Source organism: Dreissena polymorpha, chromosome 9, assembly GCF_020536995.1.
Source record: "Dreissena polymorpha isolate Duluth1 chromosome 9, UMN_Dpol_1.0, whole genome shotgun sequence".
Taxonomy (NCBI): Eukaryota; Metazoa; Mollusca; class Bivalvia; order Myida; family Dreissenidae; genus Dreissena; species Dreissena polymorpha.
Genome location: NC_068363.1, coordinates 97,685,872 through 97,705,736, shown reverse-complemented (window position 1 = coordinate 97,705,736; position 19,865 = coordinate 97,685,872). Strand labels below are relative to the sequence as shown.

Here is a 19,865-nt window from a genome sequence, read left to right as displayed (position 1 = left end):
TTGGCACATCTCAACTGTTTGGCCTTTACTGCCTATAGCATTCATAGAAATGATAGCATGTATCATGTGTCAGTAGTGCTTTCATGTCCGAAAATTGTATTTTTACAAATACTTATGATGCAGTTAACACGCTGGTCATAAACCACCTTTTATAGACCTGCATCGTGCAAAAATGGGTCTTATACCATATCTTGAAATGGTAGCTTTTGACCAGCCTGTGCATAAACTGAAATTCAGTAATGAGCTACATTATCTGCTGTTAAGTTACCAAAGGGTTACTGGTATCATTCACAGACAGGGTATCTCCTGACTAGACTGCGCTCAATGCACAGGCTGGTCTGGAGCTACGCTGGGTGCATGTAGCCGAAGACCTATTTTTGCATGATGCGTGTCAACAGTTATAATTGACAGCATCCACATCTGACTGCTGCTATATTTTGCTTTCAATCTAAAGCTTTTACGTGAACTATTTTATCCCTATTTATTGCTTTCAATCAAAAGCTTTTACATGAACTTTTCTATTCTTTTCAATAATTCAACTTCATTAACTACATGTATCTGTATATTGATTAAATTTTTATTGCCACAGAACTATTTAACAAGGGACAAAATTGTCACAAAACCAGGTTTTCATTGTGAAAAAAAAATCTGATAAAGGGAGAAAACTCAAACTGAACTTTTGAAATGAACAAACAAAATTAACCCCCTTTGTAAGTTTGTTTTTTAAAAATATCTATTTTTAGTCGTGGCGACCTTGACATTGGAGATATTGACGTGATTCTTTCGTGCGACACACAGTCCCATGATGGTGAACAAATGTGCCAAATGATTTTAAAATCTCACAATGAATGACATAGTTATGGCCAGGACAAGCTCATTTATGGCCATTTTTGACCTTTGAACTCAAAGTGTGACCTTGACCTCGGAGATATCGACATAATTATTTCGCGCGACACACCGTCCAATGATGGTGAACAAATGTGCCAAATGATTTTAAAATCTGACAATGAACGACATAGTTATGGCCCGGACAAGCTTGTTCCGCCCGCCCGCCAGCCAGCCAGCCCGCCCGCATTCGCCAATCTAATAACCAGTTTTTTCCTTCCGAAAACCTGGTTAAAAATAATGATTTTAATAGAAGAAGAAAGTAATAACTCCAAAACAAAATTGATTAAGAACAACAATTCATTGGCAGAAAATGTTAAAAAAACAATCAAAACAGCAAAAGTGAGCAAGTTGAATTAATGCAGAAAATCAGTGAATGAATACAGTTATATCTATGCAACTATAAGCACAGCTAAGTACCTGAAACAATGGGTAATTTGCTATTTTCAGCCTTTGATATGGCACTGGGCACGCAAGAGCAGTAGAAAAGAACTAAAGGGTCAAATATGGAGGAGTGTGGGGCCACCACTAGCACAGAGGCCTCTTGCGACTCTGAGGGGGTTCCACGCACTTTCACGTTCTGGAAACCCCAGAAGAACATCATGACTCTTCCAAGGGTCATCAGAGGCCGGTCAAAGCACCTACGAATAATGCAAAGCAAAAAATGTCGACAAATGCTGGATTTTGAATTGCTAGGCATGCTTGATGCACTTAACTAAAGCCAGCGATTTTTTGTCCAATCGGAACAAGTACCTGTACCCTACCTATTGGGAAAAACAAGAGGGCCTGAAAGGCCCAAGGTATCCCCCGCAACATATGCTTTGTTTGAGGATGGGTGCAAATTGGACGGATGAACATAATGATAGATGGACGGACGGAGGACAATAACACAAAACTAAGACAAAGGAAGGTTCTTAAGCCTTCACAATTTATTTAGGTGAATTAATAAGTCGTGTGTTTTCACAAAAACGCGCTTCCAAGATATGGCTCCGGACACAAAAATGCCTATGGTAAAAAGCATTTTTTCAAGATACAAAGGGCCATAAGTCTGTTTTTAACAGATGGTGTACAATGCCATTTGGCGTGCATCATCCTCTTATGCATATATATACTCATACAAAGTTTAAATGAAATCCGCCAAAGCACTTCCAAGATATGGCTCCGGACACAAAAGTGCCTATAGTAAAAAGCATTTTTTCAAGATACAAAGGGCCATAAGTCTGTTTTTAACAGATGGTGTACAATGCCATTTGGCGTGCATCATCCTCTTATGCATATATATACTCATACCAAGTTTCAATGAAATCCGCCAAAGAACTTCCAAGATTTGGCTCCGGACACTAACAGCATTTTTTCAAGATACAAAGGGCCATAAGTCTGTTTTTAACAGCTGGTGTACAATGCCATTTGGCATGCATCATCCTCTTATGCATATATATACTCATACCAAGTTTAAATGAAATCCACCAAAGAACTTCCAAGATATGGCTCCGGACACAAAAGTGCCGGACGGACGGACAACGCCAAAACAATATCCCTCCGCCTCTGGTGGGGGATAATAAGCACGAAAAACCTTGACATTGGGATTATTGGCGTTGCGAAATCTTCCAATTGGGAATTATGGATTTTTTTAATTGCTCGGCATAAATTACACATACAAATTAAAATATTCATTTACATGCATTTTGGCTTGAAAAATTCATAGATAATGTTTTTCTGAAGACTGAACAAAATTTGCCTTCCTTTTGGAAATTTTCAAACGGCAACTGGGAATTTTGTATTTTTTCTTCAATTGGGAAAGTACCTTTAACGTGTACTTTATAAAGAAGGAAAAAAATCGCTGAAAGCAAGGCTGCATATATAGTCCCATCCTGCACATGCACCTGACTGTCTGGGGAAAAGGAAACCCATCAATATAAAGAGACCTTAGTTTGCTTGAAGCATCTATGATCTATACTGCACATACATGTACATAGAAACTCATAACTGCATCAGCATGGAAATAAATTTTATGCTATAAGAATTAGGGAAAAATTACGTACCATACTGAAAAAGGCCCTGGTTAGAATCGTTTCTGACTTATATTTTCAAATTGTTTGCTTTAAGGGCAGTACTTTAACGTTAAAACAAGTATATCAATAAAACTGACTTAAATGTGCTTTGTCAAGAAATAAGTAACCTATATTATCTAACAAGTAATTATTATTCATATAATCAAAATATCCTATTAGATATAAACTAAAATTTTAACTTGAAACCATTTTTCTATATTTACAAACAGTGACAACCTTGACCCATATGATAAACAAATATTAATGTTTGAAGTTTCATTACAGAAAATCTATTTGATACTTAGAAATTAAGTGGAGTCCTCCTTTTGTTATTTTTAGTAAATTGACCTTGACCTCTACCCATCCAATGCACAAGCTAAACGCGGAAAGGTCCTTTTGCAAACTATGCACATATGAAGTTTGATGGAAATGGATAAGATTTATGAGATCTAACCTGTTTCTATATCATACATGTAAAATATATGTAAAATTTTATTGCGTAACAAGGCCCTGAGCGATGACACTTCAAATAGTAGTTGCCAAACGTGGCGTATTGGGTCATTTTAACATGAGGAATACATGTTTTAAGCTTAAACAATATCCTTCACGCCATTTAATACATGTAGCAACGAGTTTACCAAAAAACATCCTATATGGTGTATTTACTAAATATTAGTTTAAAAAGTCCCAAATTTTTACAATGCCTCCTCGAAATGAGTTGCAAATGTTGCCTTGGTCCATTGTCATATGGAGGATACAAATGTACATCTTTTAGTTTTAACCCTTTCCTGCTTAGAAGCAAAGTGAAAATGGCTATATGCAAACAGCATAAAACCAGAAAAGCCTGCAAGAACCTCAGTCTGTTCAGGTTTTATGCTGTTTGCTGCTCATCAGTATCTAAGGTTTGGAGTTGAAGCCTTAAAAACATGTATCTAGTAAGAAAGGTCTAAAATTCAATTTAACTTTCTATGGGACTAAAGATGATTGAAAATACTTATTTAAGTTGGAAAGGGTTAAGCCATAACAGAGACAGAAGCTTACTGAAAAAAAACTTCCTTTATAGTGCAAACGTGTACCTTATTATATTAATGTATATATTGTGTGTGAAATAGTCCTTAATTTAGAAAAAAATTAAACAAGAGTTTCTAATCTTGGCCTATTTTAATGAGTTGAATACACATTATAAAGTTACAGGAAATCCCTAAAGCGATTCCAGTGAGTAACTATCTTATGAAAACTAGCTACAACAGAGACCCTTTGGCAAGTAGAATACATGTAGCTTGCTAAACCTAATAAAGCTGACAGTATATCTATATTGGTAACAAATTCACATAGTGTTAAACGTGAGGCTAAAGTCACCGCATACATGTACCAGTGATGAGAAAACAATAACGTAAGTTGACTTCCTGCCAATACTTAAATCTCTGAAGATGCCCTATTGGATAAAATCTGTTGCTTCCACATTTTCATTAAACAGCTTCTTAATTTAAGTCCATCACTCAGTGAAACAGAAAAATTAAACTTGCTTAAAACTACATCATTTATATAATTTAACTAGAAATGTCTCAATGCCACCTAACATGGATTTAAGCATTTACATTTTTTTTTTCATTAATCAATTGTGCAATCTCAAGCTAACTAGATCTAAATCACCTATTCTATTTAAACTTATTTTTCTTCTTTTCTGTACACAACATTTCCCACTAATCACAGACAATGGCTAATTTTTTCAACTTCAGACTCTTTATCACCTGAATTTTCAAGTTGAACTTTGCGATTCTGATGTATCCCTCTTTTTGCACATTGATTCTCTTTTTGCTGCATTTTATGTCAACAAAGATGGATGCTTCCGGGGGGCTGTGCCATACTGGACACCCAGCAGGGGTTTGCCCTGCACCCAATAGGGGCCCCCTTGTCCCCAGCAAAGCTTTCAATATCCCGCCCCCCCCCCCCCCCCTTACCAGAAATCCTGGATCCGCCCCTGCCAAGGTAGATCTGCAACTATGCTACCTGCACACATACTTTCAGAGCAATACCTCCATCCAAACTAAAGTTATTTATAGAGCAACAATTTTCCCCTATCTAAAGCCAAATACACATTATTTTATTTTTAAGGAAGACTGACCTTGACCCAATTTAAACTGACCTTGACCAAATTTAATCCCAAGCTAGGTCTGCATGTACCTTCAAAAAGTCACTCTATCTCTGATGACCATATCCTAATTAGAGTAATTGAGAAGGGGTAATTTTTCAACATTACATTGACCTTGACCAGCCTGTCATGTTATGTTATCCCCAACTAGCAGTAGGTCATGTGTGGGACAAATACATGACCTGCAGCCTGGGGGCTCACACCAAAATCACCATTTTCAGTTGTGCTATAGAAACTTCCATGCGCCAATGGGTGTCTGCTAATCACAATCATTGAAAGCCAAGTATAATGACAGATTTACCTTGGATCAATGACCCTGAAATGGATTGTAATCCAATTGATTGATTAATTGATGTTTCTAATCAGTGATTGATCATACACAAAAACTTCAACCCTCCTATAAATACAATGAACCATGATTGCTCAGTATTCAACAAGTGCTATGACATCATGAATCTGATTTTGGATGCCTTTGTTTTAGACTTTGTAACACCTTCTTTGCAAAAACGATTGTCACAAAATTACTATGGAAGCCAAACGAAGCACATGCACAAGGGAAATATATCAATTTGAGTCCATTTAAGAGCTGTTAAACACTCACACTGATTAGTGGTGACAAATTTATTTGCATAAGTATAAGAGTTAAGGAATAATTAAGAGACTGTAAACAGTTGAGGTTGGAGAGACTGTCAATTATTTAGGTAAATTTGCATAAAATATGACATTTTCTTGACAATTCAGTGGTATGCCATCATTAGTCCTTGAAAATGTTACGACTCTTGTGGCCCATTGGCTTACCTGAACATTTAGAAATGTGAACAATACTGTCAGTTTCAATTCAGGCTTGCTATATCAAAAGGTTCATCAAGATCATCACGCACTTTAGTGATCAAAGTGATTGACCTAATACCTAAAGTTTGATGCCACTATCTGCCAAACAAACAACACCAGTCTAAAACCAAAGTTTTCAACCTAATTAAAAACAACCCATGCAAAGGACATCGAACCTCAGACAAATCTGAAAAAATTGTCCAGTTTCAATAACATTTCCAACATTGCAGGATCTTCTGTCTGTTAAACAAATTCAGTCTGATAAACAAGTTTTATGAGTCAAAACTACATGTACCTCCATAACAACAGTGAAAATAAGAAAATAAGATATGTGTTTGTCAAAAACACAATGCCCCTTTTGCGCTGCTTTGAAGCTAAATTATTATTTGACCTTTGACCTTGAAGGATGACCTTGACCTTTCACCACTCAAAATGTGCAGCTTCATGAGATACACGTGCATGCCAAATATGAAGTTGCTATCTTCAATATTGCAAAAGTTATGGCCAATGTTAAAGTTTAGTGACAGACACACAGACATACAGGCCAAAAACAATATACATGTACCCCCGATCATTCGATCCGGGGGCATAAAAATAGATTGAAAAATTTAGCTTACAAGCACATAAGATTATTGTTCGGATTATAATGTTGTAATTATCACTATAAATTATTGGGGGGAAAGTAAGCATTTTTCTGTTTGCTTTTTCTTCCCCTAAACTTACATGGATAATTGTAAACAGCCAATTAAGTGAATAGTCCATAAGAATACTATTTAATGAGGTCTGGAAGTACCAGGTATCTAATTATGTCTTTATACGTTCATCGGTAACAGGACCTTTGGTCATGAAATACATGTAACTTTCTGGCCTGTCATAATTAAATGGCTGAATGGAACAGACTACATGTTATCATGTGATAATTAAATAACTGAATAAAACCGGCTACATGTTATCCTGTCATAATTTAATGACTGAATGGAACAGGCTGTGGATCAAAAGCTGGGTCTAACTTATGAAAATAATATCCTAGTGGGTGGATATAAATGTTTTTTCACTTAATATACTGTACATGTATACATTGATTTTCAGCTATGTTAATTGTAAGTTTTGCAAGTTCCAGGTCAATGTCCTATGAAAATATGAAGTTAACAACACAAACAGCAATTATTTATGGTTAACCAAGATTGAACTCAATCAAAACATCAAAATACTTGTAAAAAGTCACCAACAGGAACATATCTGATCAGAAATAATGTAGACACTTGACACGATGAGAAGCTGGTTATTTCTTATACAAAACTGGCAAAATTAATCAGCATGGCTGATCAATAAGCACTTCGGAAGCAGCATTTTTTATGTTAAGCAAGCTACAAAAACATTGTGTGTTGTTCAACATTCAGGGATAGAAAAGTTATGGGGAGATTGTGCATGAAATTCTTATAAGGTAGGTACAAGAGCTAAAAGGATACAATGAATAACTTCAGATTTCTTGACGATTAGTGGTATGCAAACAACTGGTTTCCCAAATTACTTGTATGGTACAGTATTGATCTGGTTTGATGGGAAAGCTGGATCATTCACACTATTTCAAATTGTCACTAAATGAAATCCTATACCAAACCATACAGCATTCAAATAAAAGCAAACAATGGCTCAACATGCACCAACAGAAAGAAATTATCATTACAATATCTATTGTTACATTGGTTTTTTATTTATTCCATCAAAGGCCTGTAGTTGATTATAAATGTGTGGCTAATAACTATTGTAAATGCCTTTATAAATTTCATGTTCTAGGAAACAATGGGTACATTTATCAGTATCCCATTCTTATTACAAGTACTTCAAAAACCAATGTGTTCATTATGAAGACATCACAAAACAATCATGCTCATAGATTTCAAATCAATGCTTAACAATGGACTGCATAATGAATGCTCTTTCCACTTTAAACAATGATTTAAAACTACGGTAACAAATAAAAAAAAACATTCACCAAACAAGGAGGACTGCATTCCCGATAAAAAAGGGGTAAAAAAGCCTTGTTATGTCATACTTCCAAACACGGGCACCTCCCCATTTGCACTCTTAGCAACAGTGCTGGTAAGGTCTAGGAACACAACAGGCAGAGCATCCATATATGATGAATGAGGAGCCATAGCCAGAATGGGAGCCTCTTGGACAGGGGCTCGCTTTCCCTTCACTTTTACGTGATGAAATCCACCCGCGAAAAACACACAGCGGGATAAAAACACAATAACGGGCCTCAACAGGGTGCTAAAATGCCAGAAACAAACATTAGATTATTATAAATGATAACAGCCGGGAAGACAACTGTAAAAGTGCATGTACATGAAAAGTAACAATTTATTAACACACCATATAAAGTACAAACACAGACATTGAGAAATATTAAAAGCAACAATCAGACATGTTGTACTGTATGAACAATAAAATTAGTATAAACTCAACTTTAAGCTGTACTTACTGTTCCTGCAATTTAATGGTGCTTGAAAGCATGATCATGATAAATAAAACATAGAATATGTCATAAATCAATAATTTATTATGATTTGTGTTAGTCAGCACAAACCAAGCTGTCTGATTGTTTGTTCTGATTTAAATTGAATCAAGTCTGCAATTTGTACATACCAATTTAACAAATAAGTTAGAATGCTTCTGAATACTGGGTAAAACTTAATGTGCAACTCAAACCATGCATTTGGTCGTCACATAAAAACTGATAATCTCCAACGTAATGAACATTTATAAAATAAAATACATAAAACATTTAAAACCACAGAAACATGTGCATTTGTGCTGTAATGAATGCAGTAAGTGCCTCATGTTTAAACATTTAAACTCAGTGCAGTTTTGTGATGTGCCATTTTTTAAATATCTGAAATGTTTAACCCTTTACCACATACTGCGAAACCATTATTAATTTTCGTCTTTTTGGTCCTTCGACCGATGGACGAATTCAAGATCCTAACGAACAATCATGTCCCATATTTGAAACAAATAAGACTGAATTACCGTAGGCATGAGGCATTTAAATCCAGCGTAATCCACGCATATACACAGGGCTCGAAATTAACACTCGCACACTCGCAAAATGCGAGTAAAAAAAGATTGCAAGGTAAGTTATAAGCCACTAGTATTTTTTGCATGTAAGAAATAGTGAAAAAAACGAGTTATATTGCTTAATGCGTTCGACGGCGTGAACTCTAAACAGTAGGTCAATTTTTTGAACGTCCGAATACCCATATGCGGAAGCGCGCACCTTGTTTGTAGACTGGTATACTTATAGTACAGATACCCGGATTGTATTGATACAAAGAACATGAAACAGTCGACTATTCACACTCAAATTAAATCCGGTTTTGACACAAAGGGGTGTACATTATACAGTGTACTGACAACTGACATTTCCTGTAAAACGCGAATGCAATAAGGCTGTATCGAATGCGTCGACTTCGTTTAGGTAGAATAGTGTTGATTAGCGCTAATTGTTAACAACTTTATTACCCATTGTGTGTATTGTGTTTTTCAGGGGTGTTGCAGATTATACAGCCAACACGCAGTGAATGCGGATTAAAGACAATACTATTTAACGCAATTAAAATATGACGATGTGTGATCATATATATATATATATGAAATATATTCTGCGCTTTTATTACAAATTAATAAAGAACACTTGTTAAAGGTTATTCAGTCCCACTTATCCGCTAATCATAACAAAGAACGTGTCAATTTATGACATAAAATAATAAAGAACAGTTACTATCACCTGAAATAACAGACTTGTTAATTGGCATATGCCAAACAAGGCCCACCTCCTGCAAGTGACTACCAAGTGTCACCCCTCTTTCCCCAGCACGATTTTTTCGCAACCGCGTATTACATGTATTACCAACATTACAAACAAATCGGACGCTTTTTTTTTCAAAACCAGAAATGGACGAATTTAAGTGCTGACGAAATAGTCATTTTTTTTTAAAAAGGACGAAATTTCGTGCTGACGAAAATAAATGGTTTCACAGTAGATACATATCTTAACGCATTTGTAGTCCCTTAGAAAGTTACATTGAATTAAAGACCTTTCTTACCAGGTTCAAGTTTTTAAGGCTTCGTTTACAACCCTTAGATTATGATGAGCAGCAAACAGCATAAAACCTGAACAGACTGCTCGTCACTTGCAGGCTGTTCTGCCTTTATGCTGTTTGCACATAGCCATTTTCACTTTGCTTCTCATGAAGTAAAGGGTTAAATGTTATTTTAAAGTAGCTATTCAGGAAATTAATTTCCACAGATGATTTATTTTACAATGTTTTTGATACGTCTCTAAAAATAATAGAAATTCCAAGTGAAGTTGTGAGTTTTGTCCACATTCAACATTTCCTTAACCCATAAACATTTCACCTTTTGTGATTTCAATTTTTAAAAGCTATTTATAGATAGAAACCCATTCAGACAAAAAAATATGCAACAAAATACATCCCTCTGTCCAGTCAGCCTTGAATAGTTGACGAAAATAGGCACAAAGTGTATGGCTAAAGTTTTCTATGATTTTTTCACTGATAAAATACAATTAAAAATTTTTTAGCTGCAATTCAAAGTATTTATACCCAAGTATCCAATCAGAATTACACATCAAACAAATAAAACTTATTTAACTGCTGACTTTAATTTGAATGAAAATAGTTGACCAATACAAATACAAGTAAAACAAGAGGGCTAGTGGCCCTAAGTCCCTCACCTGAGAACCTTAGAAATTAAACAAATTCAAGCAACTCTGTGATAAATGTGTAGTAAATGTGTTTTAAGTCCTTGCTTTTTACCTGAAACCATTTTTGAAAGGGGCTGAGATATCATTAGAATAATTTTTTTACAAAACATTTAGGGCCAAAACATATGCCCCATCCACCATGTATTTCAATTGACCAGAACCATTTTAAAACTTGGCAGTGATATCGTAATAGCAAAATTCAATGTTCTAGGCAAGTTTCATGAAGATTAAACAAAAAATGTGACTTTTTCCCCACACCCTGGAGGTCCTGTTTTCCCAGGGACCTGAACTCAGCCAAGATATCATTAGAACAAAGATTCTGGGCAATTTTCCTGAAGATTAAATTAAACTTTTAGAGTGTTCACAGTGATAAACTATTGCCACATAAGGATAACTGCATGGCCGCATAGCAGCCATGTTTTTCAATGGACATGAATCATTTTTGACCCTACATGAGATATCATTAGAACAAATATTCTGAGCAAGTTTCAGGAAAAGTGGATATAAAATGTGACAAATTATGAAATACATTGTTCACAAGGTTTCAATCTTGTCATATAAAGAAAATTGCCCTGCCTCCTGGTTGCAATATTTTTCAATAGACCAGAACCATTTTCATACTAAGTTGAGATACCATAAGAACAAATGTTTCATAACGATTCAACCTAAATATGTTAAAAAGTCTCCCTAAAGCCATATAAGGAAAGCTGCTCTTTTGCTCAGCCTCTGATGGACATGTTTTTAATATAACCTAATATTATTCAAAATGAGCCAATATATCAGAAGCAGGGTTTTCCCCAGGCCGTTTAAGCGCCCCTTGCCAGGGCGCTTGAATTTCGAAATCAGAGTCCCCGGGGCGCTTGAAATTTTCCGACCTGTGTGTTTTTCAGTGAAAGAAAGTGGAGATTGTAAAAAAAAACAAAGGTTTCTCTATCAGTGTATCAATATTCCCTGTTTTAAAAGAGCACACGGTACCTACTTTCACAAGTAATCGCCATAAACACCACATGGGGTAATGGATAATCAACTGATAAGAGAATAGCATGACGCGGGTATAGATTATTCTAGCCACATTACACAGTCATTTAAATGCTGACAATGATGTATCAGGTAACTTTCCAGTCGTCAAACTGTGATGTTCATTGTCCAATCGGTTACGCGAATGCTTATGAGGGCGGGGTTAACTATCGACCATTATTTTTTATTGACGTCGGGCACGATGTAAAAGTTTATTGCAGCTTGATTAGCAAGAATTTGTACCATTTACGTAATAAAAAAGTACATTAAAGACGGTTTCGGGCATCATCATCACACCTTTTTACTGTAAACAAGTGTTACCTATGACTTTTGTATTTAATACAAGAAATTAACTGAAAGAGGTAAAGAAATAATTTCTTATAGCGAGTAAGTTGTGCAAATAACTCCCGGTTACAATTATGCGATAACAATTTAATTCCAGTACATGTATATTTCATCATGTCCATTTATAACGTTTTTCTGGCATTTGTTCGACACGTAATGCGTTAACAAATTTTCGTTAAATTAATTACGCACACTAGTAAATTTTTTGTCCGATAATCGATAGTTAGAAGACTGATGATGGCAACCGGCCGTAATCCTCGTGAATTTCATGCATAATTCCGTCAAAACATGTATTCGACTTAAGTGTTAAAACAAATTATCGTTAAATTCATAACGCAACTGTTAATATTTATTAAAATCTCAAATGGGAATAATTAAATTTGTCATCCGAAACCCTTTCCCGTATGTCGACGTTAACGCGTTTTTAATCCGAAACACGCTTCCGAATGTTAATGTTACCGCAACTTTAAAATATTCTTGCTTCAAATTAGTAGTGCAAATTTATTTTCTGTCGAATCTTTTTCTCAATTAAAAAGAGCGCGAAAATTATGCAACATGTACAACGTCGCGTGTATTGTTTTAACAAGCACACAACATGTCAGAGGATTGACGCATGTTCAGAGGCAATATTTCATCAAATCTATAAATAGTCACTTAAAATTTATTTGATACTATAGAAAAATGGCAAGGTTTGTTCAAAAGAAATAATTGAGAGCTTTTATCGTAAACATTTACCAGAAAGTGATTTATAAAAACGGAATAAACGGGATTATCGGATAATAAATAGAAACTTGAATAGTAGTAAGTATGCAGTAATAGTCAGGTTGAAACGGATGTATTGGAGAATCGTTCGAGTCAGGATTTTACTGTCAGTACGGGAAAATTTTAAAACAATTAAACAATATAAAAAAGTATATATATTTTTAAATGACAGTGGGATTTTTTGAAGAGTCATAGCGCACCAAATGACGTCTTTCGACGCTGTTTTTCTTTGAGTTAAAACGCACCACAGAGCGTTAATTGACATGTTAAATTTAAAAAATCAACGTCGGGAAGGGACACCCCTCCTGAACCACCCCTATCAGCCCCGGGGCGCCTGACAAAAATCCTGTGGAAAGCACTGATCAGAAGAACAAATTTTCAGACCAAGTTTCATGAAGATTGGATATTAACGTGACTTCTGGAGTTTAACTACAGCAATATAAGGGACAGCAATATAAGGAAGACTGCACCACCCTGTTGGGGATATGTTTAAAATCTTACCAGAACCATTTTAAAACTCGGCCAAGATGTCATTAGAACAAATCATCTGACCAATTGACAAAAATTGTGACTTCTAGAGTGTTGACAAGGTTTTTCTTAAATTTAACCCAGTGACCTAGTTTTTTTAAAACTTCATGTGACCCATTTGCAATCTCTGCCAACCAGTGCCAAGATATCAATGGAAAAAAGTTTCTGCAAAAGTTAAATAAAGATCTGACAATAAATGTGGCCTCTGCCGTGTTAACAAAACTTTATGTTGACAACGCAATATGCCAGAAGGACAACACACTACAGACTAAAGGCGATCTCTCAAAAGCTTCCATGAGCATGTTACGCTCAGGTGAGCTAAAAATAGGCAATAAAACACTGAGACAGTCATAAACATGTTATTAACGGTCAACTACATTGCTTTAAATGTGGACATTTCATCAGACTCTGAGCTCTTATTCTCAAGTATGAGAATCCTGTATGCTTCTGAAAAAACATTAAACAATAACAGACACTTAAAATGCCAAGTACAGAGAATGCAAGAATGTAAACCGAAACAGTCTGCAAATTTTAAGGACAATAACATGTACTTGTCCTTCTTTAAACTAAGGAAAGCAGAAAATACTTCCAACTTGTAAAAAACTACAGGTAGAAGTCCACCATAGTCCACCCTAGACAATTCTTATCATTGTGAGTTCCCGATATACAGGCGAGTAAGAAAAACTATTGTATTGAAGTATATCTCACACACACACACACACACACACACACTTTAAACATTTTCCTAATAAAACAGTGCTAAGACAGATATTTGCAATACATAGACTCAATTCTTCATACACCCAATTAATAAATCAATGGTTTAAGGTGGAGCGGTTTCCATAATCAGATACAACATGTTCACATTAAAACCTTGGTATAGATACTTAAAAGAACATCAGACTAACCCAAGTTCCCAGCTGATGACTTTCTTAACCATTTGCATGCTGGGAAATATGTAGTCTGCTAAAATTTTGTCTGCTGAATTTCTAAAATTAGAATTTTCTTTGATTTTTTTTTCAAAGAATACTATCAGAATAGCAAACAGTTTGGATCCTGATGAGACGCCACGTTTTGTGGCGTCTCATAAGGAACCAAACTGTTTGCAAAGGCCTTCAAAATTCGGTTCCAGCAATGAAAGAGTTAACCCATGTAAAACATTAAACAGAGACAGCAAGCTCAGTTGGTAGACACCTTGACAAAAAATCTGAAGATTGCTGATTTAATCCCCAGCCAGGACACATATTTTGTGAATATTTAAGTAAGAAGAAGTAATATACTACCTATTTATTTCAGCTTGATTGCACAAAGCTTATTGAAACACTATTTAGTTCTTTTTCTGGGTAGAACCAGTACTTGTTGACTTCAGAGAAGAAAGCTCTCAGAGCCGAGATCCATTTTTGGAAACAATATCAACTACACCACTACGACCTTAAGAACCATTAAATGATAGAATCAGTTAGGTTTCAACATGGTATGATACGATGGCTAAATATGGAAAGATTGAGAAGGGAGCTGCTTGCTAGACAGGTCCTTACTTTCTCCATCCGGACAGGGGCTGCTTGGCCTCTTCTGGAGTCCTCCCTAGCACACAAAGGGCTGCTAAGGGCCACGCCAGCACCAGACACAACCCCACCATGAATAGGCGCAGTGGAGCCACTGTCACTGACATCACACCAATCTGTGAACAGAAGACACATAGCATGAAATATTTTGACATTGCCCCTTTTCAGGTACCCAGCAAGTTTAGAGTATAACATAATACACCTGACCATCTCATATATAGGTTTAAATTTGTGCAAAGCAATTTCAACAAGAGATGTGTTTGTCAGAAACACAATTCCCCCTATTGTACTGCTTTAAAATAAAATTTGAATTTATCATTTGGCAGGTTTAGAAATGATCTCCTTTTAAAAGCTTATAACTTCCCTTGGATTGTATTTATTGACTTTTGACCTTGAAGGATGACCTTGACCTTTCACCACTCAAAATGTGCAGCTTCATGAGATACAAATGCATGCAAAATATCAAGTTGCTATCTTCAAAATTGCAAAAAGTTATGGCAAATGTTAAAGTTTTCGGAGAGACGGAAAGATGTACTGACGGACACTTCAGCTGCTATATGCCACCCTACCGGGGGCATACTGTCCCATTGGATTCACTGACATGCTGGATTTTAAATCTGATCCATTCAATATTGTACAGCAAATATCATATCATATGATTTCCTAGTATAGAGCATCTCATGGTATCGATCATTTTGTTATCATTACAAACAAGGCTCTAGTGATGACGTCATATGCATGCCCTAAGAGTATTTCACGTCACTAACACTTAAAGAGTACTACGCTTGAAAATAAATACAAACACAATCAAAATGAAGAAAAACAGGTATAGTTGCATTTTAAAATTCAAAATAATCAAAATAATCCACTTTTACCATATTCCATACATGTTATTTAACTTATTTTCCTCTTAATTAGATTTCCACATAAATTGCAAAGTGGATCTTCTGACTGCACTACTGCATTGGCAACACAACATTTCAAAACAATTACTTTCACTTTCTCTTCATTTTCAGAAAATGTTGCATGAAATCGTCGTTAATTTTAGCATGAGAGCAGTGCAAACATATTAAGTTAGGCAATATACGTGTGTTCAGTGGGAATACCCCTGTTCTTATTGGATGTTAATTGCACCTATCTTTTAATAGGTGAATAAGAACTATTGATTTGTGTGATTAAACAAAAAAATTGACATGGATTTAACCGAAATAAATACATCTTTGAAGTCAAATCGTTTTTGCTGATTTGTTTGCATTAATTCAGAAAAATTCTTATTATGTTACATATTTTCCTTTACCACTGGATACGTGGTAACTGGAGGATATTTTTTATGGTGTAAATAAATTAACTTCGTTTTGACAGTGAAACTTGTTCTTTCATTACATATATTTTCAGACATCAGTCTTCAAAATTAACCCAACCCCTGATCACTAATGCGATGAAATCTCAGCTCTCAGATCGCATATAATTAACGCTGACAAAGAAACCAGAAAGACAGAAAATGAACCCCAAAAGTTGAAAAGTACACTAAAAAATATGGGATTTACACATTTCAATAAAAATGTTGACAGTGACACCGCTTAGCTACGTTTAGTATATATTTTTACAACTGTGATACATCGACTATCTCCGCAACCTCTGTCTTGTGATCCAGAGTGATAATTTTCTTTCCGCAGATGTTATAGACAGTGTACTGTACCGAGCTTGATTTTCAAATGCTTATGATAACTGAACTGCACTGAATGATGTACTTCAGACCCAATCAATATTTCTTAAGGAACACGGGAACTGCAACTGTTTACAAGGCAGTTTATTTGAAAATGGGTGAGGGAGTATAAGAAGATCATGACGTAGTTCTTGAGACTGGCGATTTCGCAGATGATGCCAGTGATGATAATGACTGAATTTAGATTTAAAAAAATACTACATTGATGCAGAACTCTGGAAAATAAGTTAAACGTTTCTTGCCACTAAGGCGATAATGACCAAATAGTTAATTTTGCAGACTGAGACATGGAGATCACATATGCAAACAGTAAATCCTGTAGGTATTTCGACTATTTATAGACTTATACCGATATATCCGTACTTATACATGCACTTTAACTGTCCGAGATCTATGCAATTGATAATTTGAGCAAAAATACAAATGCAAACCTTTATCATGTCTAAATATCCCAGATGTAATTTGTGGACAAACGGGTTCAGTATTTCTGGAGCAATCAACGATTGCTGTCTTGGTATAATTCTATTCATATTTTGGCAGAGTTGTGTTTCAGCAACTTTTAATTTTAAAGTGCTACTCCTTCCACTTCATACGTATCCAAAAATGGAACAGGAAATGGAGCTGTTTTGAAGCGCGCGCAACTCTGTTATAGCTTTGTGGGTAATATATTGCGATGCAACCACCCAAGATGGCAACCAAGTAGAAACTGGTTTTTCAACAGGTTTCATCGACCATTAAAGTTTCCGCCATCAATTTTAGACCTTATAACTTCACAAAATGGACAGCGCAGCGAAAAGAGAATCAGGAGACTTTTTGGTCGGTGGGAAGTATCGTCTGGTGAGAAAAATCGGAAGTGGTTCGTTTGGTGACATTTATCTTGGTATCAACATCACCAACGGCGAGGAAGTTGCTGTGAAATTAGAATCAACAAAGGCCAGGCATCCGCAGCTTTTGTATGAGAGTAAGTTGTATAAAATCCTCCAGGGTGGAGTGGGAATACCTCACATACGTTACTATGGAAATGAGAAAGAGTACAATGTTCTTGTAATGGACCTATTAGGACCAAGTTTGGAAGACCTGTTCAACTTCTGTTCAAGAAGATTCACAATGAAAACGGTACTCATGCTTGCAGACCAAATGATAGGTCGCATTGAGTACGTACACAACAAAAACTTTATTCATAGGGATGTGAAGCCTGACAACTTTCTCATGGGTATTGGTCGCCATTGCAACAAAGTTTTTTTGATCGACTTCGGGTTGGCGAAAAAGTACCGGGACAGTCGTACAAGACAACATATAGCTTACCGAGAAGACAAGAATCTGACAGGCACAGCACGCTACGCCAGTATCAATGCTCATTTGGGTATCGAACAGAGTCGGAGGGATGACATGGAATCCCTTGGATATGTCCTGATGTACTTCAACAGGGGAAGTCTGCCATGGCAAGGTCTGAAAGCCAATACAAAGAAGCAGAAGTATGAGAAAATCAGTGAAAAGAAAATGTCCACTCCAGTTGAGGTGCTCTGCAAAGGTTTTCCTGCCGAGTTTGCCATGTACCTCAATTATTGTCGAGGATTACGCTTTGAGGAGGCTCCAGATTACATGTACCTACGCCAGCTCTTCAGAATTCTTTTCCGCACACTGAACTACCAATACGACTACACATTTGACTGGACAATGCTGAAGCAGAAAGCAGCAGCTGTTGCTCAGTCAACCAGTAATCCGGTCACACAAGGGACCACTGGGGCCCGTTGAAAATTTCATTGAACAATTGTTGAAGCATGATTTGGTAAAAATGAACATCAGCAGAAATTCTGTGCGAAATTTTCATTAACCTTTTTGTAATAAATGTACAAATATTTATTGTATGTCTTATATTGCTTTATGTGAGTAATGCAGTTATTATGTCTGTATTTCCTGCTCATTTACAATATATGAGAGAAGATTGTACCGAATTTCTGTTGTGAAAGACATATTGTCATAAGCACTTTGCCAGGTTACTTTGATTAAAAATGGTATATTATAAAAAAAATCAATACTGGTTATAATGGTAAGACAGTCTTCAAAGCTCGGTTAGGTGATCACTGATTCACATGCACAAGCTACAGAAATGTCAGTAACTTTATTTGACTTAAAAACAGGTGATCAACTACACAAATGTAGCCTATATTAAAAAAAAAAAAAGATGAACTTGTTGATGTTGTTAAGAATGTTCACATTTAAACTAGTGCTCTTGTCATTGTATATTTCATTAAATTGCTGTCAGTACGAAATTCTTAACACCAAAATGTTATAAAATGCTTTATTACATGTCACTATTTCTGAATTATTTTGTGATCAGTATCTTCATTTTATTATTGTTGTGTAAATAGTCAGATTATAGTGTTTTGCTAACAGATTGGCATTTGTAAGGATAAGTTTGTGTTTAACTTGGTGGTTTATAACAGTTAATGCTGTTACTGGTTATGAATGTATTATAACTTGTATTGATTAACTTCTTTATGATAGTGTTTTTTTTTAAATAAATATTTTGAATGTTGGTTATTAAACAGGTTTTAGCAATATCATTTTCTGACACGCTTGCAATCCACTAGTTTAATAATGGTAATACTTAATTTGTTGTAATGTATAATCTGCCTCCATGATAAATTATCTGAATATTTTTTTTTTATCCCTAAATTTTCATGGATACTTGAGAAAAGTATAACATCTTAATTTAATTGAGAACTGATTTAAATGGAATTCTATATCGAATGTATTGCAGTATTTTTCCATATACCATGGTTATAACGTAAATGGTATACATGTAAACCATAATAAGCAAGCAGTGTACATCTAAACTAATGCAGTGTCGTAGAGAAACAGATATTTGTATGTAGAGAAGGTTTGAACTTGTAAACATCATGTTTGTGTTTGTTGAGACATATTTGAGACAAATGTTTTCTGTATATGTTTGCAAGTGGTACAGAATGTAAATTAGCTGAAGCTGGAAATAAAAGTCAAAATGTTAACTCAATTGCCTTTTACATATTAAAAGTAATGTCATAAGTCATGCATCTGTTTAAAGATTTAATCATCATATTAATATAAATGGTAATTACCTTAACTGGTTCATTAAATATGGTCACCTTTGCCAGGGTAGATCAGATTGAAACAAAAAATTTGATGGGATAAAGTGTTTATGCTATTTCTAAGTTTTTTAAATCATGTT

At 35.4% G+C, this 19,865-nt stretch overlaps 2 protein-coding genes across 6 annotated transcripts in view; one reads left to right on the top strand and one right to left on the bottom strand.

Annotated features, from left to right (window-relative positions):
- LOC127845763 (lysophosphatidylcholine acyltransferase 2-like) overlaps nucleotides 1–17,265 on the bottom strand; it is a 103,795-nt gene extending 86,530 nt beyond the window's left edge. For 4 of the 5 annotated variants that reach the window (XR_008033381.1, XR_008033380.1, XR_008033379.1 and 1 more), the window contains exons 1-3: nucleotides 17,086–17,265; nucleotides 14,902–15,044; nucleotides 1,306–1,526 (exon numbers count right to left, since the gene is read on the bottom strand). Coding sequence is in view for 2 of the 5 variants with exons in the window: in XM_052376891.1 (XP_052232851.1) it covers nucleotides 1,306–1,526; nucleotides 14,902–15,044; nucleotides 17,086–17,184 (463 nt within the window). In the remaining 3 variants the exon portion in view is untranslated. Of the gene's footprint in view, nucleotides 1–1,305; nucleotides 1,527–7,975; nucleotides 8,197–14,901; nucleotides 15,045–17,085 lie in introns of all 5 variants that reach the window. The other variant, XM_052376890.1, reaches the window with a different exon arrangement.
- Nucleotides 17,266–17,298: 33 nt separating this feature from the next.
- Nucleotides 17,299–19,665, top strand: LOC127845765 (casein kinase I-like). The gene has a single exon (XM_052376894.1). It carries the CDS (start codon nucleotides 17,432–17,434, stop codon nucleotides 18,407–18,409), a length of 978 nt encoding a protein of 325 aa, XP_052232854.1. The 5' UTR covers nucleotides 17,299–17,431; the 3' UTR covers nucleotides 18,410–19,665.
- Nucleotides 19,666–19,865: the final 200 nt, after the last annotated feature.

Bases quoted from the DNA above. Each gene is read 5' to 3' on its own strand.
- LOC127845765 (XM_052376894.1), top strand. From the start codon at position 17,432: ATGGACAGCGCAGCGAAAAGAGAATCAGGAGACTTTTTGGTCGGTGGG.